The 23,172-nt window shown below is 40.4% G+C and overlaps 1 protein-coding gene across 5 annotated transcripts in view; it reads right to left on the reverse strand.

Moving 5' to 3' along the window:
- LOC110953152 (Kv channel-interacting protein 2) overlaps window positions 1–23,172 on the reverse strand; it is a 100,182-nt gene that overhangs the window by 23,329 nt on the left and 53,681 nt on the right. The window contains exon 1 of one of the 5 annotated variants that reach the window (XM_022197008.2): window positions 1,271–1,856. The exons of the other annotated variants lie outside the window; for them this stretch is intronic. Within the exon in view, the coding sequence (XP_022052700.1) occupies window positions 1,271–1,376 (106 nt within the window). The 5' untranslated portion in view covers window positions 1,377–1,856. Of the gene's footprint in view, window positions 1–1,270; window positions 1,857–23,172 lie in introns of those variants that run through there. 5 annotated transcript variants of the gene reach the window in all.

Below are 23,172 nucleotides of genomic sequence, written 5' to 3' on the forward strand. Positions count from 1 at the left end.
TGTTTGTGTCTGCATCCATGTGGGTGGAGAGTTCTGTAGCATAGATGATATGTTTCCAAGAGGATTTTTTCTTTTTTTAAATGAAAGTGCTCTTGGCACACCTTGACAACTGGGTGCAGTCCAGTAAGCGCATCAGGGATGGAAAGTGTCTCATAGTGTAGCATCTAGAATAATCGACTAGACAAAATTCTTAATCTACACAGTTTTTGTACATAACTGAGTAAACTACATGCTTGGCCTCAAAATCAAAGCCGGGAAGCACTGACACTAATGCTTATTATGAGAAGAAAATTTAGGATCTTGTCAGCATGCCACTGTTGTCTGGAGTGTATGGGGCACTCTGGGCAATGAGCAGAGGAAATAAAAAACAGAGAATGGGAATAAGAACCCCATCTGTCCTGGTGTCACTAAGAGATAAAAGATTAGCAAGTGTGAACAATGAGAAGAAGATTGGACTTAGGGCAGACAAAACACAGGCCATCCTGATAAGACAGGCCAAACAAGGTGTGGGTGTGTGCTGACAGCTGCTGGAGGTGAGCCAGAGCAGGACAAGGACCTTCCTCAGAAAACTCTTCAATAAAAGGCAAGTATTGTTTGAAATGCTGTAAATGTATTATTCAACTCTATTTAGGCACCACATCTGTGACGTGAACTTCTAATTGAGTAGGTGGTCAACTTCAGCTTTACCACAAATCAATAAGGGCATCCATAATTTCTGTTTCTCTTACATAGTTGCTGATGGGACAACATTTATTCAAAAGAAAAGCTGAACCAAATTAAGTTGGTTGAAATACATCAAGTCAAGTCGACCACAAAGCATGCTGACCTCTGATCCGCCTTTTTTGTCTCTTTATACATGACCATATCAAGGCTATAAGCTAATGCAACTACTATGAGTAAGCTGACATTCCCTCAGTGAGACAAGTGCCTCTACACAGCACTCAGACCCATTCTGTCCATAGTGTTATCGATTAAAAGGTAAAAGCACACACCCCAGGGGCAGAGAGAGGCCATGCACACAGCTAAAGTTACTCTGCATGCGTGTGTGTTTGAGAGAGAGAGTGGGGGGAAATGAGTTTGTTTCATGGCCCACACTTGCACTGGTAACCCAAACCTTCAGGCAGCCCACTCAGGACCAGAGGGAATGGGCAGTGCAGATGAAAAGTAACCATTCATGCACCTACGCAACCTTTAAAATCTCCGGAAATTCAGTTTTAACTGCACTATAATTGTTACTCAGCCAAGAAAACTCCAAGAAAACATCCATTACCTTCCCCGCCGACAGGCTCGAACATCCCAAACTGCTCCAAGACTTTGATGAAGAGACCCATAACCACCAGCACGGCAATCATCTCCAAGCCATCCAGACTCAACATCTTGGGAGACCAGCGTCGGTCATCGCCCAGCGCTGTGCCACCGAGCCAGGTTGGGCTGACCCGAGTCCGGCCAGCAACACAAGACCTGCCCAACTACACCTGACCTCACCAGTTCGTCCAACTTTAGATCAGCTGAGTCGTCTCCCGCCTTCACTTTTAACTGCTTTGATCCAATCCTTACTCTTAACTGACAGGGGTGCCTTTAACAGTTCTGTCAATTACAATGATAAGAGAATGGCTTAATGGGTGACTCTCCTCTGTCCCCCAAAATCTGGCCTCAGGCAACCTCTTTTATCCCCTGGTGGAGGCCATAACTGCTGGACCTACAGGCTGCATTCAAATTGTCGCAACAGCTGGGCGAAAGTTTTAAGATTCTTTTGTTTTTTTTTCTTTTCCTCTCCTCTCACTTTCTCCTTCCAGGCCCCCGTCGAGTGATGGAATCTGGGGATGCGCTGTGCCTGCTAGTCCTTTGGCAGTGGTTGTCAGGAAGCGAGTGTTGTGAGGGGGGAAAGAGGGAGTGAGTGAGAGAGAGGCGGCAGATAAAGAGAGGGGGGAGAGGATGAGTGGGAGATGGCATAGAAAACGAGAGAGAGGGAGAGAGACTAACTGCCAGAGAGGGGAGAGAGGGAGAGAGAGAGAGAGAGAGAGAGAGAGAGAGAGAGAGAGACAAACACACTCAGCGAAGACAGATTGTTGTTGAGGATGAGAGAGTTGAGGTAAACCCTCAGCTCCACTGGCATTACTTTGATTGATTTGCCTAATGCGGTTTCCTTGGTAACTGTGAGTGTTTTAAAGAAGGTTCAACTAATGGAAAGAAAATATATTTATGTTCACCTGAATTCAAGCACCATCTCAAATGTGTATTTTCCCCGGATGGAGATTGCAGCATCTGTTCTGCAGCCGGTGTGTCTGTCGGTCGATACAATGTCTCATTAACTTTTTAAATGTGTTCCTATCAGGGCTCGATGGGCAAAGGATTTTTTGGCTTTGCTGCAGAAAAATGCTAAATTGGACAGCCAAACATCATAGAGGATAAATGCAATAAGTTTAGATGCATATTTGGGGGCTGTTGATATAAATGCTACTGCCTATATATGGATTCAATATAATCTGGTGGAAAGAACTTCAAGACAATCAATTTACTGCTGTTGCTTGACTTTCTGTTAAAACAAAACTTTTGAACTGTGTTTTACATTGTTAATTGTTCAACATACAAATGACAAATTAAAGGACAAAAGAACACAAATTGCATTTTGTGAGCCAAAACACCTTTAGTGCACCATGGCAGTGGCTCTCAAAGACTTGCAACTTTGCTAGTAGGATGGAAAATCAGTCTTCCAAACAATATTCCTTCATTTGCTATTTTGATTGAAGTGGAGGGCACTGTCTAACAAGTCTTTCCAAAATGTCCCATTGGTGTTCTACTGGGTTGAGATCTGATGACCGTGAAGGTTATAACATATGATTCACATCATTTTCATGCTCATCAAATCATTTGTTACCCCTCCTGCCCCTATCTATAGGTAACAAACCCTGAAAGCTAAATACCGCCACAGAATAACACAGCTACCAGATCCCCTCACTCTAGGTGCATTCAAGCTTTTCCTTTAATTTGTCACCCATCTGTACATCATATCTGTCTGTCTGTAGTGTTATCTATATGTCTAATAAGACAATGTGGGCACAAGGTATCCTACAATGCAAAGTAGTACACAGTTGCTGGTAATGATACATTGTAAAGACACAAAGAAGTTAGTTTTATATCACCTCTGAATGAAATTAAAGTTCAACACCCAGCAATGGCTGAAAGTTTAAATTTAGCACAAAGCAAACAGCATGTAAATGGCTGACTACTTAGTCCCTCTTGACTTTTTATAAATAGAGTTCATTAAGATCTTGATTGAAAATCAGCTTAAATAAGAGGCTGTGTGAAAATTGCTCATTATTGATTTACTTTATGTGACACATTTACTTTACTGAAGTTCTGCATTCTGTTGAGAAGCACAAGAAAGGGAATAGTAAAAGATCCTGCTAGACAGTGAAAAAAGGAGACAAGTTTTTGCTAGATATAATGTTTGATCAGGGCTGCACGGTGGCTCCACGATTAGCAGTCACAGCTGGAAGAGTCCCAGTTTGCGTACTGGCCTGGGATCTTTCTTCATGGAGTTTGCATGTTCTCCCTGTGCATGCGTGGGTTTTCACCGGGTTCTCCGACTTCCTCCCACAGTTGAAAAACATGCTGAGGTTAATTGGTGACTTTAAATTGTCCGCAGGTTTGAATGTGAGTGTGCTTGTTTGTCTCTCTCTGTAGCCTTGTGATAGACTGGTGACCTGTCCAGGGTGTCCCCTACCTTCGACCCAAGTCAGCTGGGATAGAGTCCAGGCCCCCACAACCCTAATGAGGATTAAGTTTTGTGTAGATAATTGATGGATGGATAACGTTCAGTCACATGGAACTAATGCACTGGTCTTATTTGCATCTAGTTTCATTTTATGTCCCAAAGGACAGACAAAAGTCACTGGTTTTATGGAAGTGTTAAATTGTTTTAATAGAAGAAATAACTGACTAGTTGTACATTTGATGGGGCGGGACTCGTCACCCTTGTTACCCAGAAAACAGAAGAGAAGTTTCAAAGCATCAACCTTGAACCAAATAACCTTGGTGATTCAACTGAAACCGAAAGTGTCTACCAAAGCATGATATTTTTCTAAACATAACCAAATCAGCAAGTGAAAACCGTAAAGTGGAAAATAAGTTTTAGGTCTAAAAATAAAGCTTCCACACAGGGTTAAAATACAGCTGATGGCTTATATAACAATGCAACTTATTGACTTGTTGAAACTGGAAACCTTTCCTACTAAACCACAGTCGTACCTTTCAGGGAGAAAATCCACTTCTTTCAAAACGTCAATGACAATGCTGTTTAGTTTTAGTAGAACCTAATTTTTGGAGACAGGGGTCAAGTGAATGTTAAATAAGAAGGCACAGACACGCTTAGGTTAATTGGTGATTTTAAATTGGCTGCAAATGTAAGCATATTTAGTTGACTTTGGCTGTCCCTTTGTGTTAACCCTGTGATGAACCAGTAACCTGTCCAGGGTGTCTTCTGTGTTTACCCTGAGTCAACTGGAATATGCTCCAGCCTTCCAAGACCCTCTTCAGGCTAAAGTGATGCATATAGATGGATAATGGATGAGAAAGGCAGAACTAAAATGGAAACTACTCTGCTTTCACAAAATGTCAAGCAAACTTCCTTGAATTTAAAAAAAAACAACTGTACAGTTTCTAAATGAAGCTGATTTAAAAGAATGTCAAGAATAAGAAGCCAACAACAAAGCTTATCCATCACATAAATAGAAAGTATACTCTAATTATTTTTTATCCTTGCATAAACATTTCCTCTTTACAGTTTTAATAAATAGCTTCTCAGTTGCTGTAAATCAGTGAACCTGTGGCTTTCAGCTCAACTCTTTGCTTATTTTATGAGGTTTTATGTGTTTTTACTCTTTTCTTATTGAAAAACAATTGTTATAAGGAGCAGAATCACATTTGGCTTCGTATCCAAGGAGTCTGTAAGCGATTTGGCTATTTCCTGTGTGAAGTGTCAAACATCCTACTTGTGTGTGTCAGTCATCAGGTGAGGCTGAGATACTTAGAATCAGTGCAGGCTGCTACTGTTACCCACCAGCTGATGTTCTGCCCCTCCCAGCATGACTCTCAGCGAGGGTATCGCTTTGCCTTATGCTGCAAAAATAACACAATCGGGGGGAAAAAGACATGCTCTCTCTTTGTCTTATTGTCCTACTGTGTTTCCAAATCTGCTTCTTTCTTTGGAGAGAGGAAAGTCTGAGAAAGGTAAGACGAGGTTGACAAATGTGCTGTGTCTGCATTCACTTCGGCTGTTGTTTCTCTTTCGTGACATTCCTGTTGCTACATTTTCACCCGGGCTACACAACAACCCGCCTCATTACAGAGACGTCTGCCACATGAACAGCATCACCTCAGACCATGTGGGTCAGCCTGATGTCTATCGACACAACAAGCACACATGAGTAAGACGGGGTGATGGGAAATCTTACATGACGTCATTCCCCTCATATGTGGTGCAAAGGTAAACAAGCAGCAGGCTTTCTCTTCGCTCTATGGCGGTAATGCACACGGCTTGTATTGAAGCAGAGCTCTGATTGCACACAGGGTAAATGTAAACAGAGAAATATTGAACCACACACTCACAATAGAGACACAGGGAGAGGGAGAGAAAGCAACCTGAGCCCGACTTGTTGGTTAAAAATGATTTCTCTGCCCACTTATTTATTGAAGAGTTGTCATTTGACGGGAGGAATGGAACGGCTGAAGGGAAGAAGAAGGGAGGCCGGTTGTCGAATGAGGCATGGTGGCAGGGCAGAGTAATGAGAGGCAAGAAACAGACAGAAAGAGAACAAGAAGGAACAAAGGAAGGACAAACTGAAGAGCCAGAGTGACTGAGGTCAGATTCCTCTGTGTAGCGATCTACAAAGTACAGAGGGAAGAGGCATCTATTCTTTATTACCCTCCAGCATCTCTCCCCTCCTGGAGGATTTTTCACCTCATTCTGGCTGTCACCACAGAAAATTGGACCCACAGATGTGTCCTCTGCTCCTTCACTATTCCCCTACCTTACCTTCTCCTCCATTTATCATCAAATTTACAACAAGAACAATCTATTTACACTTTAAATATGTTTAATTTCAAAAGGAAGGACAACTGAATCAATCCTAAAGTTCAATTAAGTACTAAAAAATGTGTGCAACAGGTCTGTTTACTGCCTCAGACATCTCCAACAATTGAGAGCAAACACCTTTACAAAAAATTCCCAGACACAGTTATTACTTCACCCTTCATCATTCTGCATCTTCATCTTCACAGAGTGTGTCACAAAATGCAGCTCTAACATACACAAGTAGCAGATTTGATCCTTTGTTTTTGCCTCTAATTTATTTGGATGGAGATTGGAAACTAAAATACCTCTTTGTGCATTTTAACTGGAAACTGCCGATGTTTTTTTTGCAATCTTAGACTCTCCAGTGTTACTGAAAATACTGTGTCAGTTCTTGTTGTGGTTTGTAGGCTGTATACAAAAGCTATTTTGGAGAGGAAGTTGGAGAGGATTGTGTGTGTTTTTTTCTGACTAAAAGTGAGCTAGTTTTTGGGTCTGGTTTCTTTTTTTCATACCTGAGATTTTTATTTGGTTTTGGCCTTTCCTTGTGGCATCGTTTCATAGGTGTATTTCATATTAATTGTATAAATAAATGTATTTATTTTGATTAAATTGGTCAAAAAGGACTGTTTTGCCATTGTCAAGGACAACAATTCTCTTTCGGTGTCTTTATTTTCCTCTCAATATAACTATCTTGTATCAAATATCCAACTTTGGACAAATATTTCATGCTTGTACAGCACAATGCAAACAAATTACATTAAAGATTTATGAGTGAATATTCTCTCTTGCAAGTAGTAAGTCATTCTTTTCACAAACTATTACTGAATCACAACAGAAAGCAGAACCACACTGAAGTTAAGTGAAGTAAAAGTATGATGGTAAATGATAATACAATGTACCAATACATATGCGCTACATTGGTATGATATTATGTATGGATGTTGTTGGATCAAGTTCAAAGAAAATGACAGGAGGATATTCTTTGAAAAAAAAAAGAGTGGATTTAGCCCCTCTATCACCCAAAACCATTTTCCTACAGTCCCTTAAATATACTGTGCCTGAGGTTGCTCTTTAAGTGCCCTGCTGAGACATCTCAGACTAATGAGTCCTTAAAAGCAAAGCATCCTTTCCTCTCTTTTGTCTGATGTGACCCATAATGTGAGGCAATCGGAATCACTCAGCTCTTAAAAAGAAAACACACAAACTTTCCCTTCAGGCTCCTATTGATTTTTCCTAATTTCTTCTGCTGCTAAATATACAGTAAGAGATGCTGTGAGACATGAAGGGGGAAGCCAGTCAACTGATAGGTGCTAAACTGTGGAAAGTTTTGCCCACGTTTGTGCTGATGGGTCCATGAGTTTTTATGATGGACTCAAGTGGATGGCTTTATCAACTCAAGCCTCAGTATTTATGCGCTGTTTGTACATGTCAAATGTAAGGCCTCAGGGGAATGTTCTGAATCAGCGATCTGACATTTGAGCACTGTGAGATCACCTCAGGTAAATGGATTGTGAAGTGAAGCATTGGAGAAAGATTTATGGCAGATTTCAGGCCAGCAGCGCCCTTATCTAAAAAAATTTATTTTCCAAAGCGCTGAAGGTCAAAACTAAATGATATCTAAGCTGCAATGGATGTGTCTTGTTGTATAGATCCATGCTGCATGTACATTTTCCAATCCACAGGATGTCCTAATTGAAGAACACGATTATTGATCTCTGCTCCAACAAAGCTTGACCAACCACGCTTAAGAGAAAGGACTCTCACAAACGCACAGAAAAGAACACAAGCACAAAAGAAAAACAGCTTTTTAGAGGAGACAGAGAAGAGCTCCAATTGTTATGATTACGGACATCATGCTCACTCTCCAGCCATCACACACATCGTAATTTCGCCTGACCTGCTTGCATCATGCGACAGCATGGACAGACATACAGAATGCATTTTCAATCAATAGCTGTCTGGCTGAGCTGTCTCGTTGCGAGCCGAGCCACTTCACAATCAATAAAGATATAATGCAACATGATAAAAGCCAAGGTATGACTGGAAAACTGAAGGATAAGGCAGCTTTTAAATCGTAGGCCTGCTAGACTGGGACATCTAGTGGACACAAAGGGCAAAGATCAGACACTGTAGCCACTAAAAAACACACGGTATGATGATTTACAGGGAAACAGAGCCCCATTCATGCTGCTTTCATTCACACTGTCTCATTAATTTTCATGCTATTATACTTGCTCTGTTTTCAACCCTTGCAACAACCACACTGACTCTTCACTTCACACATACTAATACACTTGTTGATAGTACAAACAGAACATGTAACTTTACACCAACGCCAACCTCTTTAGCAGTCAGTTTTGTACTCTTTGCATTCAGTCTTATATCCTTCATTTCCATAAATATACATGCTCTTCTCGTTTACTTGCCTTCTCTGCTTTCTTACTCTGGCACTGCAGTACAACATTTACTACAGATATAATAAAACAAGCAGAATGAAATTATGTGTAACAGACTGCAAAATGTCCTGATTTTTAATCTTTGTGCTGGTCACACTCAAAAATAAGTGCTGGATTCTGCAGCACCCATAATCTATAAAATCTTCTTTTACTCCTTCTACAATCAGCTCACCACTTTGACACTCAACACAAGCATCTTATAAGACAGGATTTCAATTAAAAACAGCACTTCTAACAACAACCAGCCCAAAAGAAATGCAGGATGGGAAATCCTTTCTTACAGAAAATGCAACTCACCTTTCCTCATAAACAGCCAGTAAGACAGTGGGAATATGAGTATGAGTGCATAAAGACCTCCAATGCCCTCCTCTGAGCCGCTCATGATGACCAGTGGCTGAAAAGCCTGCATGCTCAACACACGGGTGATCACAAACCCAGTCGGTGTGCAACTCTGTGTTTTGAGACAGCTATATTTGGAGGTAAATAGTAGCATATTCGAGTTTCTCCTCCTTCTCTGGGCCTAATCACATACATCAAGGTTTTCCCCATGTGCTGCCACGATAAACAAACATGGTTACGCACCACCTATTATGAAAAGGCATTTATTTGTTTTTCCCACCATGATTTTGGAAGTATTGAAAAGTTGCACAAATAAAGCATCTACTTTCAATTAACTATTCAGCAGGTCTGAATGAGGCTCTCTGTGTTATGTCTAGTACATGTGCTGACAGTGTGTTTTGTAAACTATCCTAGTTGTATTACTTTCCATTATGCACCATGGCAACACACAATGCACGTAAAACTGCAACGAAAATAGCCCAGCACAGCACACAAACAGCACGAGTCGCAACAGAACACGTCGGCACATCTGTTTATGAAACACATGTATGAAAAAACATAGGAAATGTTCAGTTTTCGACTCAAGCAAATACAAAACCAGTTTTGTATGCAGGATTCGAAATAAACAATGTATTATTTATACCATGTATCAAATACAGAATGAGTGAACTTTGAATTTCACAGTGCCAGCGAGCAGGTGCTGGATGGCTAGAAACCTACTGGGAGAGAAGAAAGAGAATCGGAAAGGAGGTTGTGGGGGAAGAAAGACAGACCAACAGTCTGTAAGAGAGGAAAGAGAATCACAAAATAATACAGAAGTGAGTCTGACTAGTAGGGAAAAAAATGGAAGGTGAGGGTGTAGGGACACACAGATGCAGCAGACAGAAATCACAAAACGGAAATGTAAATGAACAGACACGAGAGTCTCTGGATGTTCAATAAAACAAGTGCAACTTCAATCAGCCTCCACTAGAGGTCAGCGTAGATTAAAGTATTTACATACATTTTAAACCCAACATGCCCTCCAGCTTCTTCATTCACACACAGTTTCTTACACACAGCCTTGAATGTGTTGAATATGTTCTGCTATATGCTCCCGCTGAGCTTTGTGTCTTTCAAATGTTCTTTACATATCCACTACCCTGATGAAAGCATGCAGCAGTTCTGAGCTGGTGCCAAGTCTGTAACAGCATCTCATCAAGCCAAGGCTTTAAGTGAGCAGTGGATATAGCCTGGCAAGCAGCTGGGTGCCCTGGTGTTTGAGCAGATAAGGCAATAATTGAGAGCCACTGGTTCAATCTATAAATTTGTTCATCGCGGGCAAAAGAACTGTAAAAAAAGACCTTGAGAAGTTCTCTGACCTGACATGGCCGACCTGTTCCAGCAACAAAATGACTTCAAAAGTTGCATGTAGAATATAAACCTCAAATTAAAGCATGCGCCGTAGCCTCTCTGTCACCTTCTCTGCTGAATGAGTTCATCATTCATTATTTTGACTGACTCATAACAGCCTAGGTAAGGACAAGTACTGTTGCTAGGCTCGTAGCCCATGTGATGATGCTTCCATGGATGTCTCAGTGAACAGCAGGACAATAAAACAATGACAACAAGCACGTGGAGCTGATGCTACGCTGATTCAGCAGCTAATCAAAAGGCACAAAATGATCCAACCTGTACTAAAGGACAAATCGGCCTGCGCTGCACACACAAAAACCCTGCAAAGTCACCGAGGGTGGATAGCACATTATTAGTGTTATTGAACAGGCATTGAAAGGCCTATTGAAAGGTGAGGATCACACACAAACAAAATGGATATCAGGGATGAAACCAGTTGTTTACATTAAGGAGTGAGATAAAATGTAAGTAACCATAAAGATGAGAGGAGTGAAGCTGAGATTGTCTCTGACATTCAGGCCCAACCAAATGCTCCATTGTGTTAAACCTGTCAACTGTCACCAAAGAGTGTGAGCAAGAGAGGAACAGACAGACAGAGGCAGAGGGGGTGAGAGGAGGCTGTCGTCATGGACACAACACACACTATCAATTCCCCAGGTTTGGGTGCACACAAAGCCTCACACACTCTCGTCCCCCTATTTTCCCCATGTATCGGTAAAAACGACACAGACAGGCATTCCCATTTTGTCTATTATATTGCACCAGTGAATGTATTGATCCAGCATACATGTAACACATGAGATAACACACACCCAAGCACATAGACACAATGTGCAGTGTGTGCTTCACTTCGCACAGCTAAGTTTCTGCACTCCTTTCTGTGTCTCTGATATTACATTGTGGACATGACAAACCTCATTATCATGGCCATGCAGGCTACAGGGTCCATTAGTATTCTGCAGAGCAGACACACAAACACACTTAGAAACACACACAGGCACACAAAGCCACACAAAGTGGGGTTATTTCATACACAAGTTGAAAACGCCTCACAGAAGGTAATTATTTCTAATCCTTTTCCTGCTACACATTCGTCTTTGAAGGAAACATACTGTACTCCAGTCGTCTGAGGAGATTTCTATTTCGAGGCTGCCTAAATTAGTCCTTGCTCACTGGAATACGATCAGTCATAATCAGTCACTGTTTTCTAGTTTTGTCATTATGCATACTGCTTACAGTTGACCTCCGTTATTAGTCCACTCATATGATCCACCATCCTTTGCAGTCGAGTTTAAGCTGGTCTCTCCAAGCTCAAAAGCCTGATGCAACCAAAATACCAAGATTTTCTTTTCTTCCTCTGGTAGCATCTAGCCAGGCATGCAGATGTTTCTGTCATCACCAAATTCCTGGCAAATTAATTTCTTTGTGGGTCTAAAAGCACCGGAAAAAAAGATGTTTAAACATTTTCACAGCAGCATGACTTTCTGTAAGACTTTCTGTAATCAGTCTTTCCACAATCCCTGTCTGCCCTGAATAATACACTGAGCTACCTGTAAACAGGTATTGGAGATAGTTTCTGCTGAAGTTCCAACAAAAATCTGTTGACAGTCTGCTGTGTGGATTACCCAGACTAACAAGCACACTGTGACATGTTGTTGAATATGTGAGCACAAGAAATAAAATGATATTTGCATCCATTGTGCGAGAAAGATATCCCCAAACTTGAGCAAGTAGAAACAACACTACAAGCCTTACTCACTTCTTACTGTACTATATAGCAGGCACATAGTAATACAGAATTAAGTATTGCTGACAGGTGTAGAGTCACCTAGACAGCAGTCAGCCATATCTCATACTTCAGTACCTATCAAAGTATTTGTCATTTTCATATTTTTATACAGACTGCTTTTATAATGTGTATTTACTTTATATTTGTACATAGCGTACCCTTTTTTCTTTTACAAAGCTGAAGAATTCTAATGTAACTGTGCTCTAATGTATGCATGCAAATGGCAATAAAATTCTATTCTATTTGATCTATAAAATATGGAACACTGCAATGTGAAATTATTATGTCCATGCCATGTCCACTGCAGTTGGCTTGATTTTAGATAGGAGATCTATTTAATTCCTTATTATTTTTACTCTTGTGGTCTATGCAAATGCTAATCCAAACAGTTATTCTGTTTTACTTCCAGCAAGAACAGTCTTTTGTGATTTGTCTTGCTTTTAGCCAACTCCCATCTTAGCGTGTTGCATAGCTGTAACCCCACAATCATGGTGAGTTTTGATTTTTCTTTTTTTCTATTCAGCTATCTCACTCATCAGCTGAGCAGCTCAGGGATTCACACCCTTAATGTCTGCTTGGTAACATGTAGGTGAGACGTGCTTTCATATGTCTGGAAAACAGCAGTCACCCGCATATGCTCTACAAGAAAAATGAATGTCGCAAAACCTCCCTTTGTATGTGTTATAGTGACATGGAGATAACATGAATGAATAAGCAGAACCTCGGCTAAAATCCTCCAAACCCAGGTGAGCCAGTGTTTTCTCTAAAACCTGAAAAATTGCTACAGAGAGGACACAATCTCACACCTGATAAAAGCGCTTTAAAGTGTTGTGTGCACCTTTTCCACAAAGGCAGGCAGGAGCACAGGTCATGACGTGTTGCACAGAGTGGTGTGGGCCTTCACGACTATAAATAACCCTGAGAGGAATCAGATTTGGAGAACCGGAGGTGGGAACTGATGAGATCACACATACCCATATGTGTGCGCTTGTGTGTAAGCGAGCGCGTGCACACACACACAAGGCTTTGGATCTGAGGAAACGGAGATGGAGTCAGACTGACATCACGCCGACTCGCAGACAGACAAGCAGACAAAACAGCGGGAAAGCGGCAGAACAGAGAGCAGGAACAGGCTGATCACACCACTACGATTGAGGGCAGGGTGTGAAGTGACATCAAGGTGAATAAGTGGAGAAAAAAGAAGTGGGGAGGAGCTCACTGTGATGATGAGGAGGAGGATGGCGACAAGGTGGTGGAAGTATTAGTGGAATGATGATGAAGTGGGAGCAAAAATAAATCAAAGGTGAAACGACACATGTCAACCTGTTGTACATGACACTTTGGCCATGTGACATCTTGAAGGGTGTTCATGTGAGCTCAGGAAGCCTTTCAAGGGCACCACAGTATTAATAACACATGAAACCGTGCTTGATAGATCATTCATGGAGTGTGTAGTCGGTGTCCCATATGAATAGGATTTGAATATGTTTGACTTTCACCAAGGACTTGTCTGTGTAAAATCAATCACGTAAATAGAGTATATCCCTGTTTCAATACGTGCTGGAAAAGAAAAGAAAAACATTTCAGCTACTCATGCAAACTATCTGAAGGTTTAACATAATACTGCTTGATGATTAAGAGCGCCCTGAATAGAGGAAAAGCTTATCTTTCATGAAATAGAGAAGCCAATCCCAGCTATATTTTCTCCTTGGTGCTCTTCTATTGTTTCAAACTTAAAAAGCAAACACTGAGGGTAGGGTAGGTAGGTATTTATTTAAAAATGTAAAATCACAACAAAAACATACAAAATGTAAGAGAGTGGTTGCTGTTTTAATTTGCATACAACACCACACATGTGCCTTTCAAATGTTTAATGTAATATTAACAGTATGTCCGTGCGTCTGTCCGGAATCAGAAAAAACTTAAGCAAAGTTGTCTTGGAATACCTCCTCACTGAGCTACCTGCTTTATATGCTGAAGTCTGCTATGTTCCTCAAACTATCACACATATCAGTGACAGCTGTGACACAGTCACCTAGACATGCACACTCACAGACGTACACAAATGTGCTTCTGGTGCACACAACTGACTGACAGACGTCAAACTGATGAAGAGCGAAAAGATGACAGACCAGTGCCACTTGAGAAAATGACAAGTGAGTGACACATTTACAGTAACAGAGAGAAGAGAGACATTGAGTGTCGCCAGTCAAAGACGCTGCTGATGAAGCTAAGATATATTTATTTCTCTATTTAGTGATTTTTTTAAACAAGTTTATAGTTTCTAATGTTATTTCATGGCATTATTTATCTAAAACAGTCAAAGATGTTGAATTTTGCTTTAAAGAAACATAGCTTTGTAACCCTGTGATCATTATGATCCTCATCACTGACATAATTTGCTAAATCACTTGTTAGTCTTTGAGTGTTGTCCCTTTATTATCTGAATTTGTCTGTGAAACACTTTGAGACAATCCTGTTTATTATATAAATGTAAATGTGTCCTGGCATGCCGTGGGATCTATTATCACCAGCTGTTGATGAAATAAATTAGTCTGAGGGCAAAGAAGGATAAAAATTAACAAGGGTAGCAGGGAGGAGGTGTAAAAAAAATAGAGAAAGATGGTGTTTAAGTTTGAAAGGTCAACAAATCCCACCCTTCAGCTTTTACTGTTTCCCCTGGCTTCTTTTCACCTCCTTAACTTAAGCTGCTTTTTCTCTTTCACGCTCATATTAACATAGTCTGTCCTTTTCCCTCCGGCCCACCTCCATACTTTCCATTCATCGACTCTCTCCTTCTTGCCCTCTTCTCGCTCTCTCCTGCTCTCTCTCTGTCATGTTGATTAGAGGTCAGCAGCACAGCCTCTCAAGGTCGTCCCTGTCCGAGGTCTCGCCTCCTCATGCCCGGATGGCTGAGTGAAAGTGACAGCTCTGTCCCAGTTGGGGTACATCAGACTTTTAGTGCCTCTGACCACTGGCCTCCCTGGTGGATTGGCCTGATGTGCACCCATTCTTTGTTCCTATCTGTTGCTGTACATTACAAAGAGTGTGACACAAAGCCAAAGGCAGGTAGACCGAAGAAAACAAAGGAGTGTTTGGTGGAGGAAAGGAATAAATACAATCAAACGTTTATTTAGGTAAGTCAAAATAGTTAATACTGTCCTTTTTCCTTGCATTTGCCAACAAGCATGACATAATTAATACTGTGGAACAAAGGATGCCTTCACACCAACTCTGTTTTCTTTGATGAGTCCAAACCGTGAACCTCTCTCCTTTATTTCGGTTTAACTGAGTCAGCCACATTCCGGGCACACAAAAACATCTACACATGGATTTTCTGGTATAATTTATAGTGGAAAAACAACTACACAAACCATGAACCAACCCAAAAATACATTTTGTGAGCCAACATAATCAGTTGATCACTTAAATATCTTTTCTCAAGCACAAATGAGACAAAATTGCTAACAAGATTTCTAACTTTATAGGGTCTTATATTATAGTGTAATTGTCTCTCTGGGGGATTCACAGCAAATATCTTGTATGTTAGATGTTGCATCAAGCTCTGCAAAGTTGTGATAGATACTTTTATTTTCTCACATTTTATGCAAACCACTCAAATAGTCCACCAACTATTCAGCACAGCAGTCAATAGCACAATTTATTAATTTAACTGCAGCTCTGAAATTTTAACTGAGACTATTTGACTCCAGGTGCACCTGAATACTCGCACAAATTACCCCAGTGCTACTTTCAGCACACCATGGAGGTTCTTTACAAGTAAGACCATTGGAAAGCATGAAAAATAAACCAGAATTTAAATAGTAATATTATCATACTAATTATATTACCGTACTTGAAGCATGTGCATGCACATTCAATAAAGAATGAATGAGACAGATATTCCGACACACAGTCTATTGGGTATAACAGCTCAACTTACAAAGCTGCAAATCTTACATGCAATTTAAAGCCAAGACTTAACTTTGTATTCAAAGTAAAGACTAGGGTGTACCCGCTGAACATACAGCACTGAGGATGTAACAGAGAGATCTCTGAGGCATTTAATAGCTATAGTTAGCTTCGATTTATTCACTGCTCTGATAGCTATAGTTAGCAGTAAATTTATCCCTCTGCCAAGGAAACTTGTCAACGACGGGTGGAAAATACAGTTTCATTGAGTTAGTTAGCCTTTAATGACTGAGGGGCTGGCTGGAGAGTACTGATTAGAAAATTAATTATTTATCAAAATACTACTAAAAATTTCTCCTGAAAACTGAAAAATTGAGAACAAGTCATTAAGGTGTAAATTGAATATTCTGAATTACAAATCAGGGCTATAAGTCTTTATGCATGAGTGTGTGTTTGCATATGTGTGTGTGGAAAGAGGCATTTCAGTGCATGCATGTACAGTTTGTCAGTATGTCTGTGGTCAATTTGATCACCTCATGGAAAGATAAGAGCTGTAAAATAATTGTGCTTGTCTGTGCTTAATGGCTGATCGACTCTTGTTTAGTATCTCTGTTCATTTCTCCACTTATACTCATATCTATTGTCTTTGATGCAGAGTCTTTGTTATTTCACTGAATAATGATTTGCTCACTAGTCGCTGGTCGTGTTTCTGTTCACTTTCTAGCTTAACCCTCCACTGACCTCCTGTAAAATGGCCATACAATGGAAACAGGCACAGTTTAATTAAGCTCTAAACAGCCCATTGCTAATTGATGGATTCGATACAGCTGATCTTCTCTGTGGATGGAAGTATCGGGGTCAGTTTTAAGTAGGATTTAATCATAGCTTCCTAAGGGGACAGTTTCTGTTGTTGCTGGGGATTTAGGCTCATTAAAAGGGAACTCTGTATCTTTTGTGTTTTGGGAATTCAATACACTTAAAAAAGTAAATCAGGGGATCTGCCACTTAGTTAAAAACAAGATAACAATTCTGACTTACAGAATTAGATTAAACATCTGAGTTCTAAATATGATTTTGATGGGTTGAGTTGACATAATGACATTAGCAATTTGGACATCTTTTTCCTTTCAAATAATGTGGAAATACATTATATATATATATATATATGTGTGTGTGTGTATATATATATATATATATATATATATATATATATATGTATATGTATATATCTGACATCAAATAAGAAAAAACACAATAGCTCCCATTTAAAGATGTATTTGATCTTCTTTAGGTACACACTGTCGCTCTGGTGTACATAAGCTAATTTTCCTTTTAATGCATGGAAGTCCAACAGTATAATTGCATCCATTCGCTTGATATTCAGTTACCTGACTTCTAATATGGGTGTGAAAATCATAAACAACTGTATTTTGTTAAGCCTTTAAAAGTGGTTTTAGCTGTCTGGACACAAAACAACACACAGTATAACAACACAGAAACATGGGGGCTTGATAGCACATTCATAGGCTACTATACAGTCTTGTGTCAGCCACTGTCATCATTCAATCACCCACAACATGTGATTATTCATACATATGCAAGCACACATTTCAGTTTTTCTACAAGCAGCAGTTTGTCAATGACGCAACATCTCTTGGAGACGATAATCGGCAGAAATAGAAGAAAGGAGGATTAGAGATGGGGTACGAGAGAAAAAAACTCTGAGTAAAAAAAAGATATGGGGATGAGAGGATATTATAAATGTGAAGGTTGTTGGGAGAAAATATAGGCAGGATCCTGATGATATATACAGATAAGATGTTGGGCTGAGATGGTGTCAAGTCAAGGGAAGGTAATGAAATCCGCTGCTCATGTAGTGCTTGATATCTTTAGGAAAATATTGTAGGTGGAAAAGATGAGGCCGTTCCAATTCACCACTTTTGGAAATGGAGGTGAGCGTTAGTATTTCTTTGTAGTCCATCCAATATGCCATCTACGTGAGCAGAATGTGTGCACATAGAGGTATAGCCATATTTATGCATTATCTAAATGTATGCATTTTACTTTTATTATGCATGGTTAGATCATCCTATTTTTGCCTCGCTTGATATGCATTTATAATGGATGATTCATTGAAGTCACGGACACCTATTATCTACAGAAACTGTACATTCAGCAAGTTTTGAGCATGGAGAAAACTAAAAAGACTACTCACAGTCATATAATGTCACTGTGCACAGAATGTTTCCATTAAGACAAAACTACTTCATAAGTTGGAGGTTAAAAGGAACAAATGATTCTGTTGTGAGTGAAGCTGAAGCCGTATTTCAGCACCACGGACAGAGACACACATCTGAACAAGAACAGTAAAGTCTAGGGTTCATTTATATTCCTCTTTGACACACACAAGAACAAAAACTAATAAAAAAAATTTAAATAAATGCAATCCTCTGGATTAAGAATGCATAATACTGCATTTTCTCATTGCTCTCTAATAGGCAAAACAATCGCAAGACCAAACTAAACTAAAACGCCACCAAACTCTTCTGCTTTAGGACAACTTATGAGATTTTAATCAGACAGAACACTTGGTCCTAACTGGTGGCTGTAACAGAGAATAATAGTGTTGTTTTTTTCTAAAGTAAACATAAAAGAAGACTCCACATTCACACGCGATAATTAGGGGATGTAATAATGGGGCTACTGTAAAATACAGATTTAAGAAATATGATTTAAAAGACATTAATGCTTTAAGCCTTAAAGCATTAATGTCTTTTAAATAAAGACACGAATCCCTTAAACCTTAAGGGATTCGTGTCTGGAAGCGTACTTGTGAGTCTGTCTCACTCAGCCATGATAGCGCTCAACCTTCAATATTTCCAGCTCCAGTCCTGACGACTGAAAATCTAGTTAAATTCTGGTTTCTGAAAACATTCCTCACAAGCTGGGAGTGAAGTCCTTTCTTCATTCTGGTCTATCAATCCATGCATATATTTGTTTATTAGTACACACCGCAGTCTCATTCAACCCTTTAAGCAATGCCTTTGTGTCATAAAATAAACTCGAACCACTGAAAACGATTGAAAACATAAAACCCCATCCTTCAGCTTTCTTCTCTGCACATTGCATCGAATTTCTCTTCCCTCCTCTTTCCACCACTCACTCCTAGTTTTGCCCCCTCTTGCCCCCCCCCCCCACCCCCAACACACTCAGACTGCTACTAATAGGGGTTTATTTTTAGCCCGTGCGAGATGTGTGTGTGTGTGTATACACATGATGGATGATGGTGATGTTTCACACCTTTCTGGTAAGGGGGAGAAATATGAGGGAAGGATGGATGGGGTGAAGGGGGAAGAGGTTGAAGGCAGGGCAGGAAGCAGCCTTGTGGGGGAGGAGGACACATGCTGAGGGAGCTGCTACCATACGGGGAGCAGAAGCAGCGAGAGGGACATGGCTTCCACCTCAAATCCCCACCGACGCCGCAAACTGACCTGCAAGCGGCTGAAGATCAACAGGCTGTTCTGCACCGAATGATGGTACTCTTCCTCAGAGACATGAGGGATGACAGGAACAGCCTAATGTACCATACCATCCAATTAAAATATAGCTCATATCGGCTGTAGCTCTGGGCGAGAAACTGAAATTTAATCACACATCGTTTTTATCTTCTTGTCTTTACCTCTTGAGAGGAAGTTGGAGAGTCGGTCAGAGGTGAGACGCCTGTAAACCTGCTATAAATCATGCTGGAGGTGGATATAAGAAGTAGAAAGTGCAGATACTGCATTGATGTAGATGGTGCGGTACCTAAGAGGCAGAGCAAGCGAGAGCACTGACTCAATCAGCCTGGGACGGAGCAAAATGTGAACAGCATGGAGCAGATTAAGGCTAAAACAGTGGGACTGATGCCAACAAAAACAAAGGAGAAGAAAGCAAGCAACAGATACACAGAGGGATTATTCAGCATACACAGGGAGCACAAATAACTACAAACCAACTGTCGCTTTTCCTTTAATAACTTGATCTGGAATGCCATCGTTTGTGCATAAAATTGGCAGCACGTGCGAAAAAAACGAAATGTAATTTTTAAATATAGATCTTCAAAGAGGAACTTTTTTTTTTAACTGCACATGCTTTGACCTTGAACTTCCACAAGGAGTTTATTTTTAGGCCACCTTTTCATCTTCCTTCTGAATGCGCGACTCAGGAAGTGTCGACAACAGACAAAAACAGATCAGCTACACGCAATATAATTAAAGTGAGAATCTTCACATCATGTCTGGCAGCAAATTGAGTGTGTTCCTAAAATGGGCGTGAGAGCTCAGATGTGACAGAGGGTGGAAAACATTTTCGTTTTCTCCATCTACCCGTCCTCGCCTCCTCTCTTTGCTGCTGTCTAACGCTCCTTTCCTTCACTTTCTTACACACAACTTGTCACAACTTGCACTTTAGCCAGCAAAATAATAGCCTTAAATGAAGTGGAACAAAATCTTGTAAATTAATCCGAATACATCTCCCCCATTTCTGCCTCGCAAGTTATGTCTACTCAAAACTGAAGCTTCTGCGCTGCTTCCTGCTGGGTCTTCATATTGCCTATTATGCACCGCTACGAGGCAAGAGTCATCTGAGCCTGACAGAGTGTCTCCTCTTCACCCCATGGTAAAGCACACAAGCAGGGACTTCAGCTTGGAATAAGTCATCCTTATGGTAATGAACAAATCCCTTCCCACTGCGAGTGCGGTTACCCCACACTGTGATATGGCTTAGTACTCCCCATGCATGCAAATACAGCAGCGCACATGCACGCTCACTAACCTCCCTGCAAGCACTTGTCAGAATTTGCCATCACAGGCAGCCCATGTTTTATTCATTGCACCTAAAATTGACGTTTAGTGTCAAAAAAGGAGAGGAAATTGATGGACAGGCTCGTAATGACCTTTGTCGGAGAGAAGAGGGGAGGTGCAGACGTGGCACAGTTAAACTTAATAAACTCTACAGGTGCTCGAAGGCGATAAATTCTGCACATATACTTACTCCTCATCGCAGGAACATGATACATCACTTTTCTAAGTTTAATCAGGAGACCAACAGTGGAGTGGCTACAATTTTTTAAATTTGAAGTGTTGATTATGGATTCTAATCCCTATGTCACCACAAAATGACGCTCCTATGCAACTAAACCGCATCTTGACTTGTTTTATTCTGTTAGTTTGTTAAGGACTGATCAAAAATATCTTTCTAATGAGTACATCTTTGCCATTGATTGCATTGATTCCCAATTGTTGCCCCTTTTGAGACAAACATTTGATAAGGCGGTTCTTATCAATATAGTAAGCCAAAAAATGGAAGAGAGGCTTCAAGCCTGTTGTGAAAGGATGTATTTTAAAGCTGTGGTAGGAAGAACTTTGCGAGAGACTAAAGCTTCTCTTTCCTCTCTGTTCTAAAGTCCCTCCCATTAGATGAGCACATGCTTCAAAAGCCAACATTTACATATGTAAAATTTCTCCATCTAACTTTTTGCCACCCCATTTTATAATAACTGTGCATTTTGTTGCAACACATGCTATCTTATGTGTTCACTGTGATTGGCTAAACTTTCCTCTCGTGGATTAGATTGTCTTAAGCTTCAGAACACAGTCAGAAGGAGGTGCTGAAATATAGTTTTCTCTCAGAACACTTGGACACATTGAAAGGTTAGCATGGACGTTTTTCCCAATGATGTAAAAATCACTGCTTTTTCCTAGCTTTAACCAACCAAAGCAAACAGTGAGTGAAAAGAAAACCTTAATGCATAAATAAAGGCTACACACATCCCCATTCTCCTGGGTGAAAGTCCTTCATTAGACACCATCACCACCACCTAACCTCACAATGCAGACACTTTGAAAATGGACATGCTTCCTACCATGTCATACTGGGAGAACATCCATTTCTTTTCACTGTTCTGAAATATATAGGAACAACCTTTTTAGGAGACAGAGGTAGTCAGTCAGTGCAACTTCAAGCACACAGACTCCTCCCAAAATAACAGCAATAGAGAGTTTTCATAATAACATCCAAAATGTGAGAGCAGAACTATCTCATACATAAAAACACACTTAAATCTCAGCACCTCTACGCTGAGGCCAAAGCTCCGACCGAACATATTTTATTCATGACTGAAAGGTTGATAACAAAATCTCTTTGGTCATGTCCACAAGTGAGCTGCAAAGAGAATTGGCTTCAAGGTACTAGAATAGAAAAACAGCATTTGTGGACATGTGTGTGTCTCCGTCAATCCGAGCCGATGTGAGTGTTTACTTTCACTGGAGTCGAAGTGCACACGCCCATGCAACAGAAAGGTGGAAGAGCCCGTGGGTGAAGTAATCAGACATTATTAATTAGAAAGTGCAAAGTTCTAATGGCCTTTGGAGGAAGATTAACACCCAGTTTCATTTAGAAAAATGTCAGAGCCCCTAACAAATGACTCCTACTCCAAAGAAGGAAATGAACGTGACTCTTTCTTCATGCTAATATGTATACTGTGAAGTCCTCCTGTGGTAAGGCAGGTGCAGTGGTGCAGTTTATGAAATAAACAAGTCACAGCAAGCTGGTCTCTGCAAGAATGAACGCATGATCTCGATCACCTGAAGAGAGTTGTATTGCAGTAATGTGCAGCATGTATAGCTGCTCGCTGCACAGTGACCGAACACATTAATCTTCAGACATGAAATATGGCTATTTATTACAAGCTAAAGTTATTTACAAGCCAAATCGTCGTGTTTGTGTACAGTTGCTGTGGAGTAAAGTTGTTAGGGCACAAAATGTCACCTGTTAATTTGATGAGGAAGAATTAACTGCATTTTGTTCGTGTGTAACGACTGTGAAACAGTCATTTGTCATTTAGCAAAAACTGAACCAGAATGCTTTTAGTTATCAATAAATAAATGCCTGTGAGCAAGGAAAAAAGACACCAACAACAAAGACAAGCTGAGTTTGTTGACGCTGATAGATTGTTGAATCACTGATACATGACTGTGAACAGATTTTAACCAACCAAACACAAACACGACTACTTATTTCTACATATGGATGTGTCAGCAGCAGATATATAGCTGAGGGAAGACATTTTGACATGTCCTTGCATGACAAGTCGGACTTCAATTTAGCTGCTTCAGTTTAAGGTACTTAGTGATGCACACGTCAGCTTCGTCATTTAATGTTATTAG

Source organism: Acanthochromis polyacanthus, chromosome 15, assembly GCF_021347895.1.
Source record: "Acanthochromis polyacanthus isolate Apoly-LR-REF ecotype Palm Island chromosome 15, KAUST_Apoly_ChrSc, whole genome shotgun sequence".
NCBI classification, from domain to species: Eukaryota; Metazoa; Chordata; class Actinopteri; family Pomacentridae; genus Acanthochromis; species Acanthochromis polyacanthus.